The 15,928-nt window shown below is 51.4% G+C and overlaps 6 protein-coding genes across 6 annotated transcripts; 3 read left to right on the top strand and 3 right to left on the bottom strand.

Moving 5' to 3' along the window:
- On the top strand, nt 1–1,019 carry SCP_0902910 (hypothetical protein; the record flags this gene model as incomplete). Its single annotated transcript, XM_027761524.1, has 5 exons — nt 1–90; nt 142–450; nt 504–713; nt 776–857; nt 916–1,019. The coding sequence occupies 5 exons, from the start codon at nt 1–3 to the stop codon at nt 1,017–1,019; spliced, it is 795 nt and encodes a 264-aa protein (XP_027617325.1).
- Nucleotides 1,020–1,705: 686 nt separating this feature from the next.
- Nucleotides 1,706–3,704, bottom strand: SCP_0902900 (O-methylsterigmatocystin oxidoreductase; the record flags this gene model as incomplete). The annotated part of the gene is made up of 11 exons (XM_027761523.1): nt 1,706–1,923; nt 1,981–1,991; nt 2,046–2,171; nt 2,248–2,329; nt 2,397–2,586; nt 2,643–2,656; nt 2,713–2,818; nt 2,881–2,996; nt 3,051–3,199; nt 3,255–3,591; nt 3,653–3,704. 11 exons carry the CDS (start codon nt 3,702–3,704, stop codon nt 1,706–1,708), a joined length of 1,401 nt encoding a protein of 466 aa, XP_027617324.1.
- A 1,371-nt stretch (nt 3,705–5,075) lies between these two features.
- SCP_0902890 (Multifunctional cytochrome P450 monooxygenase af510) lies at nt 5,076–6,897 on the bottom strand (the record flags this gene model as incomplete). The annotated part of the gene is made up of 11 exons (XM_027761522.1): nt 5,076–5,166; nt 5,220–5,346; nt 5,399–5,409; nt 5,458–5,574; nt 5,645–5,726; nt 5,786–5,975; nt 6,031–6,044; nt 6,098–6,203; nt 6,254–6,369; nt 6,428–6,576; nt 6,632–6,897. 11 exons carry the CDS (start codon nt 6,895–6,897, stop codon nt 5,076–5,078), a joined length of 1,269 nt encoding a protein of 422 aa, XP_027617323.1.
- A 1,536-nt stretch (nt 6,898–8,433) lies between these two features.
- SCP_0902880 (predicted protein) lies at nt 8,434–11,239 on the bottom strand (the record flags this gene model as incomplete). The annotated part of the gene is made up of 3 exons (XM_027761521.1): nt 8,434–10,796; nt 10,850–10,951; nt 11,014–11,239. 3 exons carry the CDS (start codon nt 11,237–11,239, stop codon nt 8,434–8,436), a joined length of 2,691 nt encoding a protein of 896 aa, XP_027617322.1.
- Nucleotides 11,240–12,329: 1,090 nt separating this feature from the next.
- On the top strand, nt 12,330–12,682 carry SCP_0902870 (hypothetical protein; the record flags this gene model as incomplete). Its single annotated transcript, XM_027761520.1, has 2 exons — nt 12,330–12,393; nt 12,492–12,682. 2 exons carry the CDS (start codon nt 12,330–12,332, stop codon nt 12,680–12,682), a joined length of 255 nt encoding a protein of 84 aa, XP_027617321.1.
- A 316-nt stretch (nt 12,683–12,998) lies between these two features.
- On the top strand, nt 12,999–14,896 carry SCP_0902860 (Aspyridones efflux protein; the record flags this gene model as incomplete). The annotated part of the gene is made up of 11 exons (XM_027761519.1): nt 12,999–13,144; nt 13,209–13,326; nt 13,382–13,482; nt 13,540–13,706; nt 13,774–14,005; nt 14,060–14,094; nt 14,151–14,212; nt 14,270–14,462; nt 14,524–14,581; nt 14,637–14,754; nt 14,816–14,896. The coding sequence occupies 11 exons, from the start codon at nt 12,999–13,001 to the stop codon at nt 14,894–14,896; spliced, it is 1,311 nt and encodes a 436-aa protein (XP_027617320.1).
- Nucleotides 14,897–15,928: the final 1,032 nt, after the last annotated feature.

Raw genomic sequence — 15,928 nt, 5'->3', positions numbered from 1 at the left:
ATGTCTCCTGCCGCCATCCACAGCATCGCCAACGTATTCGGCTCCACGAAGGATATTGGCGAGATCTTAAAGAGCTTTGACTTTAACCAGGTACGCTGCATGCAGCCATTCTTGAAACCTTCACTACTACTTGTTGCCCAGATGAACGTTAAGGACTCGTCCAGAGATGATCACCTCAACATCGGGCTCGCCCCGTCGTTTGGGACGCTCGATCGTGAATCCATTAAGAACGTAGATGAAAAGCTGAAGGTCATGATTGTTGGCACAACCAAGCTGATTGCGAAGATGCCGCCGCATAAGCGCTCCTGGGACAACATCGTGTCGGTGTTGATGCAGAACCCACTCATTGAACCCCTGGACGATGGAATCAGCAGGGCGGACAAATTAATTAAAGAGGGTGTTCACTTCTTCAAGTTTGATGGTGCCCCGGAGCTGGCCGTCGTCCGAGAGGTGTGTATGGATCCGTTCAGCCTATTTCATCGAGTTGATGCACCCTTCAACAGGTCCACAACTGGTTCGTGGCACTCATTGCCGACGAGGACGTCCTTAACAGCACGAAGATCGACATCGACGTTATGGGCAGCATTGTCGCCCAGACAGGCGCGACCGTCGTCAGCCTCGAAACTCTCATCTACAAGCAAGAGTCACACAGCAAGACGCTCGTCGACATTGGCGTCCTGAGGTATCCCGATCCTGATCATCCTTACTTCAAGGTGAATTAATTGCAATTGCGGTCTGTTGCGTATGTTTGAGTGATTCACACTGTCCACGATAGGTGTACCGCATCAAGCTCACTGCCTGGAGTCAATCTACACGAGTCGCCTTTATCCAAGGCGACGAGAACGGCATCACCGGAGGTTTGTAGCCGCTCAAACCCATTTGTGCGGTTTGCACACTGAAAATGATTGTGCTCAGAATACAACGTTCGCCGCTTCAGGCCCCGCGCGTCTGTCATTGCTGAGATGCGCGAGAAGGTGACAAAGAAGGCTGCGAAGGAGGCTGAAAGTCTGTTCGACTGATTGATTTCTGTGAAACTCTGCCAGTGCTGATTTAACGTCGTGAAATGTGTTTTACGTGTCTCGTAATGGGAAAATAACGTGGATTGGATAGGCAGCGAGATTGTGATGGGCGCGTCGTGTATCAGCACTTTGCAACCGAACTGGTATCGCTACGGCCTTGCAAAAGAACACCACTGAATACAACGCCCGTCTAAGAGAATCGATGCGTATATCTCTCGTTCAATTCCTTGTAGACCAAATCACTAATAACTTAGGGCCTGTCTATGAGTTTATGCTAAGAGAAATCACGGCAAATTGAGCAGCGCTACGTCCAAACTTTTTAGCCGCAAAAGCCGTGGCAAAAACCCTCTAGTGCCTACTCTCTACCATCTGCCTTCGGGAGACTACATGGCGGCCATGCAATTAAACCCGACGGCGCGGAAGCATTACCATTTTGCAAACAGGGCACATTCTGTCAGCAATCGGATGACGTAGAACCAAGTACAGAGTTTTATAGACTCGAGCAAGTGGTAAGTGCGTGAATACTACCCGCATGGAGGAGCGCCGACAAACGCATTCAAATCAAGCAGATTTTGTAATAGAAGACAATTGTATATTTACAGCGCGGCGATTGTTCAAGAGCAGTACATGAGGAAATCGAGCTGCAGCCCAAACGAACAACCTCGGTTCGGAGTCAATGTGACTGGCTAATCATGAATTCCCTGCAGAGAATGCAGAAGCTTCTCAGACTGGGCCGAGCGCGGCTTAAGAGTACACCTGAATGGCGGTGGGTGGCTGATGATCCCGGTCGTGTACTCAACCTCCGATGGGCTAAGCACAGGATCGCCATCGGCCTTGGATATTTCGAACACCGCCAGCGTCATAGCGATCGAGAGGAATACAGAGATGTCTGCGAGTTGTATGCCTGAGACGACAGTTCAGTGCGACCTGTGGAGAGCATGGATGCAGAATTTCCACGTACCTGGACAAACTCTGCACGCAATTCTTGTGAGAAGTCGTTTTGGCGTACAAATTGAATGAGCTCACCGTCTACCAAACCCGAACGCGAGAACTCGCGGGTCTTTCTCTGGCTTCTTGTTCTCCGAGGGCATAAAACGCTCAGGCTTGAACGCCAATGGATCAGCGTAAGTATTGGAATCGTGTAAGAACTTCCTGCGAATGCATAGAGGCGCTTTTAACATCATGTCGCACAACCGGCTCTCAGAATGAATACCACACAGATACACACCAGATGTTGGGGATGAAAATAGTTCCCTTCGGGAAAACGTATCCTTCGTAGACGTCGTCCTCGATCAACCGGTGTGGAACGCCTAAACGGTTTATTGTGTGGTCATCACGAATACGTGAATCGGCAGTGCAGGAGGAAAGAACACGAACCTAACGGTGCCACGGGGTTCCAGCGTATCACCTCGTGAAACAGGGCAGTCACGTATGGCAAACTGGTGCGATCATCGTTGACGGGAAGACGTTCGTTACCAACCACAGCGTCAATCTCTGCTTGGGCTTTTTTCTGTGCCTCAGGAAACAGCATCATTGCGAGAAAGAATGTGTTAATGGCAGACACAGTCTAGATGTTGTGGATGAGTGTCTCGGACGAAAAATGATGCAGAGGTCCGAACATACCGTGTCCGCTCCACCTGCATATACAACCGAACGGTCAGACACGCTGAGTAAGAGCTCATAGAGCACTCACCAGAATAAATGGAAGCTGCCGCCATTTTGATGCAGTACTCGCGTTCTGGATCGATTCCGCCCTCGAGATGAAGGGACGTGAAGCTGGGAGCAGCAGTCCCAGCAGCCTGTGACAAATGATATACACGAAAGAGGTGAGGATGCAAACATAACGTTTGACTGGACCGACTATCTGTTCCTTGACGAAATTGAACGGCACGTCACACATGACGATAAAGTTTTTCGCCCAAGCCGCAGCCTTTCTCTTCCACCCCGCTCCGGGACACCATTCAGGAACGTACAGAACTATGCATCAAACTGGTCAATGGGGTGATGATAAACGCCCAGGCAGTTACCTACGTATCGGCAAAATATCCGCTAGGAAAGCACCCGGAGATGTGGCGAATGAAAATTGTTCCGCCGCATGACTGACGGCATTTACAACAGGATCGTCGCGTTCTTTCACCTTGTACCCGAATGATATCTCAAGGATTATGGCACCCGCAGTCCTACAGAACAAGCATTGCGTCACTTTTCATGGAGCAAACAGATCAAGATACGTACATGCGCACATACTTGGACACGTCGACATTGTGCGAGTCTGCGTCCCCCAACAGTCTAACGAGAAATCGGGAAGTCTCGGCCTCCACGAGCGGAACGAAGCGTGCCATGCTATCCCGTGTACCAAAAAGTTGGGCGAAGAGGCGGCGAATCTCCCGAAAAGTAGGGCCATACGGAGAGAGCACGAGGGTGCGTGCCCAGCCAATTACATCCCCAGCGATATGAAGCTTCGGCCTGTCAGAGTAAATCGAGCTCCTTTTCTCGAGCAGCGAAACTGCATGCTTGTGCGAATTGAGGATGACAAAATGCTGTCCTAGGAGCGTCACAGACACGATGCCGCCTGCGTGATCCAAAGTATAGTGAAAAGTTCAGGCGAAGCACAAAGTCGAAGGCTCACTTACCCCATTTTTCTCCCCATTGTGTGAACACTTTCCATTCGTGGGAGGTCGGCATGTCTAAAATATTACCAACCAAGGGCAAGCCAGAAGGACCAGGAGGGAGCAACTTCCTGGTTTTCTGATGCCCAGAGAGACGATACAAGAAGACGGCAGTCAGGAGGAAGGCAAGGACATCCAGGCTTGTGAGCTGAAGTGGCATATTGATTTATTGGTGTTGAGAGTGAGCGAACAGTGAGAGAGCTCGAGGTATTCAACACACTTGTTATGAGGGTATATATTCGCGCCGGGGGAATGCACGTTCCAATTAAATCCTGGTAGAATTCCTACTCGTCCGCCATAGGTGCACCGATAAAGACTGGTGTTCTTTGCTATGGGCCCAGCTATTACGTACCCGGCGTGCGCATGCACCTAGATAAAACGTCGACAGCATGTGCATGAGGCGCAGAAAGTCACTCATGACGACAACCGAATGACCACACCTAGTAATTTGGTTGAAGCATGCCAAGGCATCCAATGGACAGAGTGATAGTGGCGGCGCCGGCGAATTGACTCATTCCGAGATCCACAATGGCAACTGGAGCTGCTGATGACGTGCGTAAAGCGCACAGTATTTAACCCAAAAACATGAGTTGGTTCTCTTTTATCTGTCAAATTTGGCGTCAACGGCAGAGCCAAATGGACCAAAGAACATAGACCGTACGTGAAACTTCGAGCGAGCCGCGTGCGCAAAGACCATTTTTCATCGGTTTCCGACATTCGACAGAAATGGGTACTAACTTTCGTTGCCCTCCGCCGTGGCGGTCGATCATCAATCGTTGGTGGCTGTGGAAGCTAGCTACTTACCAGGATTGGTCCCTGTTGAAAAACCGGGCACTCAGCCTACTCGGCTCCAGTCATTTCTCGCGACAGTTCTTCTGAGGAACACATCAGTGGGGCCTGTGGAGACTGATTCAACACGTCCCACTTTTACTGGCAGCTGTCAAATTCGGTACAGAGGGTCAAACAACTGTAATCAATCGAAAGAATAGGATAATGTTGGCTAGGTCTAGGCATCCAGTCTCTAGATCTACTATGACGAAGGGGTACGTCAACTTGAAAGTGGCTGTTGACTTTCGACTCTCGAGATGCAGAAAGTAGCTTCCAGTCTAGCTTTGGGTCGCTCTGCAAATTAAGAGGGTAGGGGACGAGGCGTCGGAGCTATAGGCATTACGGCGGGTTTGATCGAACACCCTTGCGTCACAGCATCATGCACACATGTAACCGAACGGAGGAAAAAAGTTACAGGAGGTAGGACAAACGAAGAAAAGGAAAAGGTGCTGCCTCAGACCAGCGGAACAGCGTGGCTGAGTTTCAGGGCTATAATGCCAAGTGGACACCGGGAGGGAAGAGCACGTAACACCAGTACTCAGAATACGATGATAAGATATCACTGCTGCTCGTCCGGAGAAAGCGATCGAATCAGTGCCTCAGCCTGTGACGATCGCGGCTTCAAAGAACATTCGAACGGCGGGGGATGGCTGTGTGTGTCTTTGAACACTATCTTCCGGAATACGGGAGTACATCGACGCACCTTATAGTTCCAGTGGTGTACTGCACCTTATGAAGATCGACCGCGGGCGCAGTCCCGGGCGAGATGTCGAACAAGGCGAGAATCGTGGCACAGAAAGTAAAGATAGAGAGATCTGCAAGGTGGTTACCTGCAACAGGGTCGTTAGTTCCGCAGAATGCACAGAATGCAAGTGGATGTACCAGGGCAGATGCTAGAGTGTACATCAGCGTCTGCGAGAGCGAGAATAGCACAAACTCACCGCCGCCCATACCCAAAAACAAAATCTCGGGGATCCCGCTCAGGTGTTTTCCCTAGGAATCTTTCAGGCTTGAATGTGAAGGGGTCCGAATACACGCGAGAGTCATGCAGGTGCTGCCTGTACACGAGGAGATACGATGCGGAATCAGCCACAGGGTTCACGAGACAAAACAGCGGGCCACACGCACCAGATGTTAGCAATTACGTATGTTCCTTTTGGTATGAAGTACCCCGCATGCACATCGTCCTCAGTCAGGCGATGAATGATGCCTGCGTGTTCTACTGTCAGCTACGAATCCACTAAGAAGTTGCAGTCTGACGAAGCATACCCGACGGTACAACAGGGTGCAATCGTAGAATCTCCGAGCAAAGCGCAGAAACGTACGGGAGCTCGTTACGATCGGCAAGTTCAGGAAAACGGTCAGGACCGACGACCACGTCAACCTCCGCCTGTGCCTTCTTCTGTATATCCGGGTGCAGCATCATCATGAGGATGAAGCTAGTGTTCGTGGAAACGGTCTCAAAATGTTGGGCATCAGCGGGAAGAGATTCATGCTAATGCTTGCATACATACAGTATCTGCCCCTCCTTCGTACGTTTTAAGCAAACGAAGAGGTGACTGCGCCAAGCGAATAACTCACCAGCGTACATCCCATGTGCAGCCATCTTAACGAGTTCCTCGCGTGCAGAGTCAACGCCAGCCCCGATGTGTATGGCTGCGAAGCACTGTGCGTCCACCCCCGCCGCCTGGCAGAAAGTATTCAGAGGAGAGCGGGGGAGTATGAAACTCTACTTACCAGCTGTTTCTTAACATAGTCAATCGGCTTTTCGTACATTGCGTCGAAATTCTTCGCGCAGGCCGCAACTTTCTTCTTCCAACCACCACCCGGCATCCATTCTGGAAGATACTGGACTGCAGATGACGTTACCGGGTTTGAACTGCTCCAAAACGGCGAAAGAATTTTACGCACGAATGGGGAGGATATCAACCAGGAATGCGCCAGGGGCTGAAGCCACAGAGAATTCCTCCATGACTGCTTCGGCGGTGTTCACAAAAGGGTCTTCGCTCTCCTTAACTTGATATCCGAACGAAATTGCAAGAATGATGGCCCCAGATGTCCTGTAATTGAAGCATAAATATTTGGGCGTCTCGAATTCTGACAGGCGGTACCTACTTCCTCACCGGTTTCACTATGTCGACATCGCCGTGCTCTGACAGGTGCAGGAACCTCACCATGCAGCGACGCGTCTCAGTTTCTATGAGAGACATGTACCGCGACGCGCTTTTGCGTGAACCGAGCAGCTGCGCGAAAAGACGGCGCATATCGCGGAGACGCGGGCCATACGGCGAGAAGACGACGGAGCGAACCCAACCTATGAGTTCGCCCACAACGAAGAGCGTAGGACGGTCAGAATATATTGAGCCTTTCTTCTCGAGCATTTGCGTTGCGAGCGTGGAGGAGTTTAGAATGACAAATGGCTGTCCGAGCACGGTCACAGACATTATGTCGCCATAGATTTCGCCCCATTTCGCGAATGTGAGCCATTCATGAGAAGAGGGCCAGTCTAAGGCGTTCCCGATAATCGGCCATCCTTTGGGGCCCGGAGGAAGAGATCCCGCTCCTCTACACTTGCGCCAACTGAAAAGCCGTTTAATAAGAAACACGACAAGAGCAAGCGCAGCGACGTCCAGTATGAGTATAGCAGCCATGTTGGGTTACAACAGCTTGGGGTAGTATAAACAATTCCTGAGAAGCAGTGGATGGCGCAGGAGGAGACAGTGCCGTATATATAGCTAGAGGTCCATGAATATTTTCACAACATGGGCACCGCTCTATTGGAGCCTTCGATTCTTCACTTTGAATGCAGAAGGCTCTTGCCGATAACCTGAGAACTCCACGGCTATCGAGTAAATGCACATGCTGCAGAAAGCTCTCAGCTGGAAACAGATGTAGTAAGACAATCGGACGTTGTCAACCCCTCGAGGGAACGATCGGTGTGTAGACAGAGGAAAGGCTCTTTCCGTTACATAGGGAAAAGCCTGGCCCTCTGGGACTTTGTTCGTACACAGTCATGATAAAAGCACACGGTTGTAACCGTTCAATAGAGTGCTATCTCACCCAAAGGTATACGGAGCTCATTCCGAATCACACTCGCTTTGGTAGTTTGGAACCTAGTAAAATCCAGAGACTTCAGAACTGGATAACGTAGCACTACCCACCGAAGTATTCACTAGTGCACAAAGAATTGACAGAAATTGGGCATCCTCTTGTCTATCCTAACAAAGCTGTCAAATTGACTGTGACCATTGTCGCAAGTACTTTGAGTGTAATTTCATCGCGCGACACGCACGAGTTTTTCTGATAGATTCTGGTGGCGAATTCAGGAAACAGCGGCATGCCACGTTCAGCAGCGGAGTGGCCATCATTCAGGCAAGCTCCTGTATAAGATCTATAGTAAAGTGATGCTTGATTGGCCTCGTGGGGGCTCATGCACTCATGAGTCCGACATGGGGGTTACCTTCAATTTACCGTGATCTTAAGCTGAGAATGCGCTGGCGGTTACCCAGAGCGAAAAAATACCTGCCTGCCATCCTGCCATCAGATATCCTGCGCTTCCCTGCCGAGGTCTTCCGAGTAACCCGCTTCGTGCTCTCTCAGTGTGTCGACGTATAGTGACGCACGCACATTTGAACCTGCACTTCCTTGAGAGATTGTCTTGAGCCAGAGGAGATCGAAGTAGCTGCACAGGAAGAGTCAAAACAGACCTGAAATATTCCCGCTAGCTATGACAGCGACTGACGCAAGTGTCAGCTTGGGAATTGTGTGCGGCACTACGGTTGAAATTTGAGCGAGTCGACCATGTCGTCACGTGCTACACACAGGCGCGTCGCCATAGCCGTTCATCGAGCGCTGTCGCGTTAGGTAGAGAATGATCTGTGGACTATCCAACGAATGGAGACATATACAGACCGTAATTAGTTCATCTTAACATCGCCGTCCATTAAGTGGCTCCCCGACGCCTCAGGCGCAGAATTCTGAGCCTGCAGCAACGCCTTCTCCCGCTGATGCTCCTCCCAAATCCTCTTCAGCTGCTGCCTCGCCTCAGCATCGGCATCCTTCAGCATAATCAGTCTAGACTGTTTCCAAACGGTTGGATCCATTGATTGGTACACGCCCGGAAGCAGGCCCTCCATCGCCCACAGTTGCCTGTTCTCGTAGAGCCCGCCTTCCTCCGGTGGAAGACTAAGCGCCTTGTCGACCGCAGGCACCATCAGGGGATGGAAGAACAAGCCCGGATAGTAGCGACCACTGATGAGAGACATCGACAGAACGACTTCGTGCCCTGGGGGGAGAATTGGCCGGAATACGGATCCGTTGGGTGGAGGTGGGAGCGGATAAGGCGTGGTAAGAACAGGGTGAGAGAGCTGTCCGTTTAGGGTACGCTTCTTGGACTTGCCGGCGGGCACTGTCTGCGTAATCGTAGCCGAGGCGGTCTGCGCAATCGAGACAGACGGGTCCGGGTTGGGCAGCGGCGGAGGCTTCAGAGGGGAGGGACCAGGCATGAAGGACGACCCAGCGAGACCTTGAGATGCGCCTGGGACGTCCTGCGCGCCGATAATACCAGACTGATCAAGAGATTGATTCGTAGAAATCGACTGCGCACCGCCAACATCGGTTGCACGCTCTTTCCCCTTCCCATTCCCTTCAGCTGCCGGGGCAGCCACCTCAGACCCATCTTCCCAACCAACATCAGCAAGTTCGTATATGGTCCCGCTAGCTCTGCATTCCCGGCCAAAACCCCCCTCCGTCTTCGGAACATCCACAGCGAACAAGCCTTCGAGTCTCATGAAGAGCCCCTTTTCGCTTGCGCCCAGCACTCGGGGATCGGTATCATCAGCATGCCCAATCGACGCGATATGTTCCAGCGTGGACGCCGATGGCCCCGACGGAGGATAGATGAAATCCGTGCCACGCGGTGCAAACTGGCAACGGGCGAGCTTGAGCCGCACGAGCTCATCCGTCCAAATGCGCTCGGCACCCCACCAGAGGCCTTGAAATCGCAACTGGTTGACCACCTGCGGCACGGGGGCGGAGACCGATTGGTTCCCCAAAAGCCGTGTGCTGATAGCCCGGAACTCCTCAGCGGACACACCCTCCGGACCATACGCTTCTGGCGGCAGCCCGACCTGAGCGCTGGGCCGCGCATTGAGGTCCCGAGTAGCGTTGTTGGCCATCGACTGAGTGATGAGCGAATGTAACGTTGACGCTGATCCTGGCTCTGCAGGTGCAGATGTCGATGCTGGAGGAGGATGAAGAGATGGAATCAAAAATTTGCAGTCCCACTCATCAGTAGGCTCCCAAGACCGTACAACTTTGGAAGCAATCTGAACAGCCAGAGCGTATGGAGTGACGGCCTGGCGGAACCGCAAGCGCTCGCCCTCCGGAGATCCCACATGTTCTAGAGAACAAGGGTCGAAAGTGAATGAGCGCTGCAGATTGCTCTCCATCTCCGCGGCGGGCATGTCCTGTATCACCATCAGTAATTCTTCCTGTACTTCAACCACCAATTCTTCTGTAGGAGCGTAGGCGAGGTACGGCAAGACCTGCTCGTCAGATACGTAGTAGTTGTGCGTCACAGCAAGTAGCTTGATTGTGTAGACATTCCACTGGCGAACATCCCATCGTACTTTCGTATCTTCAGTAGTGACAGATTCCGCGGAGTCTTGCTGTTGAGAAGTTTCTCTTGGAGCAGCCGATAAGCCAACCGCGGCACCACCCGCTTGTTCCTGCGCCATATCGACATCATTGTCCTTGTCAACATCAGGTTCTGGCGACCGCGGAATGGCCTTCGTTTTCACGTTGACGTCTTCGACCAAACCAGGCCAAAAAGAGATGCTCTCTGCCTCTCCACGAATTGGCGGGTCCATCGCGCACCATACTAGCTCCCCCTTCCTGAACCATCGGCTCGTCGCGTATTCCTTGTTCGCGGCCGCACCCCTGATATCGCTGTCTTTCTCCGGCACCATCGATTGCTGAGGGCCTTGGGGGAGCTTCGATGGCTTCGGTGCACGTCGCACAGCAGCATATGGTTTGGCATGCTGGCGAACGCGTGGCTCACGAAGTCGCTTCACGGACTGGACCTTATTCGGGGTAGCTTGCGAAGGAGTCGAGCGCTTGCTCGCCGATAGACCGAAGGCGTCGGTGACCACGCGCTGCGGTTTCTTAGCGCAGTACTTGCATTCGCAGTTGGCACGGTTCATAGTTTCGTCTCGCATCAGCCAGAGAGCATGAGGAACGAACTCATTCGTCGAGCGGAATCGATTGACGTTGGTGGAACCTGAATGTTGGCATGAATATCATCTGGCGACTGCAACAATAATTCGTGCTCGCCTACGAGATAAGGATCATGCCTCGGGTTGCTGGCTGACCCTTTGTTGTGATCGTACATATGATATCCGTCGGGAAACTTCCTAAGGATATATGTCGGGCCCTCTTCAGCGATGAACGCGTCAACCCATGCGCGACCACGTCTCGAGGCATGAAGATGCTCTCACCTTCAAGGCCCATCTGCTGCGCCAACTTGGCACCGACTGTCAACCGCCAGCCAAGGGTGCCACTCTCATCGATAGACATAGGGCGCATGAAGTTCACACATCCTTCATGGTCTACCACACGCTCAGTGTTCTGAGGCCACAGGTTTTCGTCTCCATCGGTCCTCGGGAAGTCCAGGAAAGTGGGATTGTCGGGCAGGGTATGATGTCCTCCCAACCTCCGAGACATGCTGGCTGAGTGACGTGTTCCTCGAAAAACCGGATTGGTAGCACGCAACAGCAACTAAGTCTGTTCTCCTCGAAGTTGTAGGTCTGGACGGTGGCTCCACGACGACTGTACCTCCACTGGGCCTTGGCCCTTTCGAAGTAATACACTCGAAAATGCGAAGACTGGGTGACGCTTGAGGTGAATGAATAACCGCGGAGTACGAATGGTTGACCAATGGTTGTTAGTCAGGCCAGCTCCTCCACTTAATAATAAGATAGACCTACTTCATCTACTATCGTCACAGCGTGACACATCAGGTGCCTCAGGCAAAGTCTGTCACGGTGGCGCGAGATTGGCGGGGAAAGGCGTGAATTTGGAGCACTAGCAGCTTAAATCCTCCATCCCTTCCCGAAAATAAAATAATTTATTTTGTAACTAAATCCCAAAAATCATCTTCTACAAAGTTACAGAAGCAGATTTTGATGCTTGTCCTGTGCATGGAGGAATTAGCCATTCAGTGTGTGTCTCCCGCCAAGCGTGACAAAAAGGTCACGTGATAGTAGTCGAGCATGAACGGCGTCTATCTTATTTTCTTTCTTACTCAATTCTTACTCGACATGCAGTTGTCGTGCAACATGTGCTCGAACCGGCGACTATTTTATGGATCAATTTCTCCCCCCAGCGATACCAGCCAGAGTTTTCTTAAATAATACTTGCACGTTTATCATGACCCCCAGCAAGCATGGTAGCACCCATTTTCGCGAGAATGAGGCCTCACGCAGTGTGCCAGGTTGATTGTCAATGGCTCAGCAACAGGAGGCGTGTGCTGCTGCGGAGCCCACTACATATCTCAATCATGGTACACAGGTATCAACCACGGTCCTATTTTCTGGTCGCTGCTCCGTGTTCCGTTACTGTGGCTCTCCGTGATGGCATGCGGTGCAGTGTGGCAGGTGGGTGCTGCAGTACGCGCGGTTCAGAAGTACAGCCGTGTATTGATTCTTTCACTACAGTATGCGGTCGCCGATTTACCTCGCCGCTATTTTCATGCTTTCTCGTGTCTAGTTCAGCATACCGTTCGGTCCATCACCCTGAGATTATTTCCCTCTCGATGTGGAAGAGGCAAACCCGACGGAGACGTGTACTCTATCATCTGATCAATGCGAATCCGACTGGTGAGCTATGCTCCGTCTCCGTCTGCTTTCAGCCAGTATTGAGGACGAATGATTCCCGCTCCACCTCCGTCTTTCCTCGGAAATGAATAATCTGGCAGTGAACCAGACAAAGGCGGCGGCCCGCCTTATGGAGCACCTTGAGCTCACTGGTCTGGACTGGGCCCAGGCAGAAACCGGCAGAAACCCTAACCTCGGTGTCCCCGACAATGGTCTAGGAGGCACTCTGATTGGCTGGCGGGGAATGCAATCCGCCCTCATCTGGTTGTTCCTGCGCTCATTCTGGCAATAATGTTTTCGAGGACCCAGTACCTTCCATGGAGTTCGACTCGTATCGCTTCTTGCAAGTCTCGATCACAGATATGATGCAAACGACTCGCCGACGATTTGTTATGACTTGTCTCGAGAGCCATATCATAAAACGGCCTCAGCTGTTCTCTCCTTCTGCACTCTTCTACCCCAGTAACTATATTCATCACTTTCCGACTCTTTTCGTCGGACGCTGGTGACTCCAAACTATCATACATCCCTTCCCAAACAGCCTCCTCTATCCGAGGTTGCTCGCGCACGAAACAGCTACTAGCCACATTCACAACTAGAGTGCAGACATGTCGGAGGTGACCGTCGGGCAAAACATGTCAGCGGACGATAAAGAGGCGAACAAGCAATCTGTTGGCTCAACGCCAGCAACGTTTGTCGACGATATTGACGAGCCAGAGGGCGGCCTGCGAGCTTGGCTCACCGTCATTGGAGGGTAAGTAGGTGCAAACAATGATAGCGTTCCACCGAGTGCTGAACACTAACTACTTCACAATCAGGTGGATCATCTGCTTCTGCACCTTCGGGTACTCGAGTTCGTTTGGTGTATACCAGAGTTTGTACCTGAAGGCTGGAGCGGGATCATCCTCCGGGATCAGTTGGATTGGTTCCGTGCAGGTATACTCTCATCCGTTATTGTTTGCCTCCAAGCTGAAGGTTGTGGTGCTATCAGCTTTGCCTAATGTTCGCCACTGGCCTTATAGCCGGTAGATTGTTCGATGTCGGATACTTCCACCACCTGATGTTCTTCGGTACTTTACTTTACTGCTTTGCGTAAGTTTTTCATGTCGAGTCTTTGTAACTCTCCACCTGATGAATCGGATAATTCAGGCTCTTCATGCTGTCGCTAGCACATTCACAAGACTACTATCAACTAATGCTCTCACAAGGCCTTGCGGCCGGAATTGGCGGCGGGTGTCTTCTGGTCCCCTCCTTGTCTGCCCAAGCGCAACACTGGAATAAGCGGCGTGCGTTTGCTATGGGCATTGTTCTCACAGGTACGTTCGACGTTGCGTGTCATCCGCTAGGGCTCCGAGTTTGGTGCTAAGTGAAATGATAACGCAGGCACCGGAATTGGCGGTATCGTGTATCCCATCATGATCAACCAATTGTTCCAAACTTCTGCAGGTTTCGCGTGGACTGTCCGCTACACTGCGTTCATGACTCTCGGATTACTCGTCATCGCTAACTGCATTATGACAACGCGTATGCCCAGCGCCAAAGAGCTCCAAAATCGCCGTAGCCCGGATATTATGTCGATCCTCACAGACACGCCTTACATGATCGCCGCTTTAGGGTAAGTCGTACTCGTACTGGATAACAAACGGACGGCTTGTTCATACTGAAACAGGGCCTTCTTCTGTCTTTGGGGCTTATTCTACCCATGTATGCCGTCCGCTTCTTGTTGTGGCTCGTGCAGTGCGCTTACATGATTATCGCAGATTTCTACCTGCAGGTGTTTGTAGAAGATCATGGACTTAGCCCCACTCTCGCTTTCTATACCGTATGCTGATGTTTATCGATTCATAAATGTTACATTGACCATCGCGATTCCTCTCAGATCGCCATTTTGAACGCTGGATCCGTTCCGGGGCGTTGTCTCCCCAATCTGATTGGAGATATCATCGGACCGTTCAATGTGTTCATACCCTGCTGTTTTATCTGCGGAGCATTGATGTTTGCAATGTTCGGCTGCACCTCACCCGGCGGAGTGATCGTATTTTCCATCTTGTTCGGATTCTTCTCCGGTGCTTGTAAGTCAAACGGTGGTTTCCTTTTCTTCTTTGGTTCTCATCAGTCGCAACTCCCTTATAGGCATCGCAATCAATCCTCCAGCCCTCGTTAGTCTTTCCAGGAATAGGGACGAGATGGGGTGAGTCGAGGTTCGGAGTTGATGAATAATACTCTGACGCCCTTGTCTTTATCAGTTTGCGGATTGGTATCGGCTATTTCATTGCCTCGTTGGCACTGTTGACGGGAACACCTATAAACGGCGCTCTCTTGAATCCTGGAAATAAGTGGGCAAATCCCACGGTCTTCAGCGGGGTAGGTCATCCCACGGCAGTCGTTCTTCCGTCATGAAGATCTGACGTACGTGTTCGTTTAGGTTGTTATGATTGTCGGTTCGTTTCTCCTACTTATCGCACGCCGCGGGGTGGTGGAGAGGAAGCATACGCAGCGCGTGTAGTCGCTTCTCAGCATTCGCCTTCCCCCTCCCACTCTATCGCGTAGCCGCGTCCGGAGTCGGACGCGCACCCACACCTCAGCCTCCCGATTTATCGGACGTTTTGACACATCTGGATCATAGAGTAGAATATCATACTCACGACACTGACATTGTACACGAATCTATCTTACATACTAGATGTGCCTATAGACTGCTTCTTCCGATCGCGCGACGGTGGCGGATTGTGTGCGCGTGTTTGTTTTCGCTCAGTGAAACGCTGGCTTAAATAAATAAACGGCTCGGGTCTTGTCGAACTCGTCCACTAAGTCCACTCTTCGACCGAAACAATCTACGAATGTGCTTCTCAGTGGTGTCTAGTCTTATTTTCCACGTTCTCCTAAATTCTACCCGACGCGCCGTGATTATCAACGTCCCGCACATCACCTCTCCAGTGCTGGGGTGTTAAACGACACGGCAATAATGCTCGCGGACCATGGGTCCGCTCGTCCTCAGCAGATCGTCTGCCTTGCCTTTCTCACTGGGATGATGTTTTGATCGGACGGAACATTCTTGCAGGAAGTATGCACGTCCTTGCAATGGTTAGACTTGTAGTTGCGTTCGATTCTCGCTGTAACGCAAATTGGGTGTCCTCCATATGATAATATTACATGTTCCAGCTTGTCTTCTCCAAGTGTATGTCTAGGCATGAGCATGAAAACTGTCCAATCTGTTGAGACACGCGAGACCTGGCTGTTACGTCAGGTCTCTCAACCCTCGATGGTTCTCAGCTCAACTCTGTAGACTCAGGACTTGTCGTTCGAATAGAACAACATACCCTACACATGCAATAAGTAAAGCTGTGAGAGACGTCAGACCTACCCAGAAAGATGAGCTCCAGGATTGGGCATGCATCGCACTCAGCCAGCACGCCGTCAAATATTATGCTTTTTATTCACTTTACATTCTTCTTCTACTTACTCCCTTCTTCGTAACGAGCGAGACGATGAGTAGGAACTAGGATACAGACGCTGCAGAGGTAAAGTCAAACCGGGC

This window comes from Sparassis crispa (genome assembly GCF_003851025.1).
Source record: "Sparassis crispa DNA, contig_000008F, whole genome shotgun sequence".
Lineage (NCBI taxonomy): Eukaryota > Fungi > Basidiomycota > Agaricomycetes > Polyporales > Sparassidaceae > Sparassis > Sparassis crispa.
Note: the sequence above shows the minus strand (reverse complement) of the source record. Positions and strands in the feature narration are given on the sequence as shown.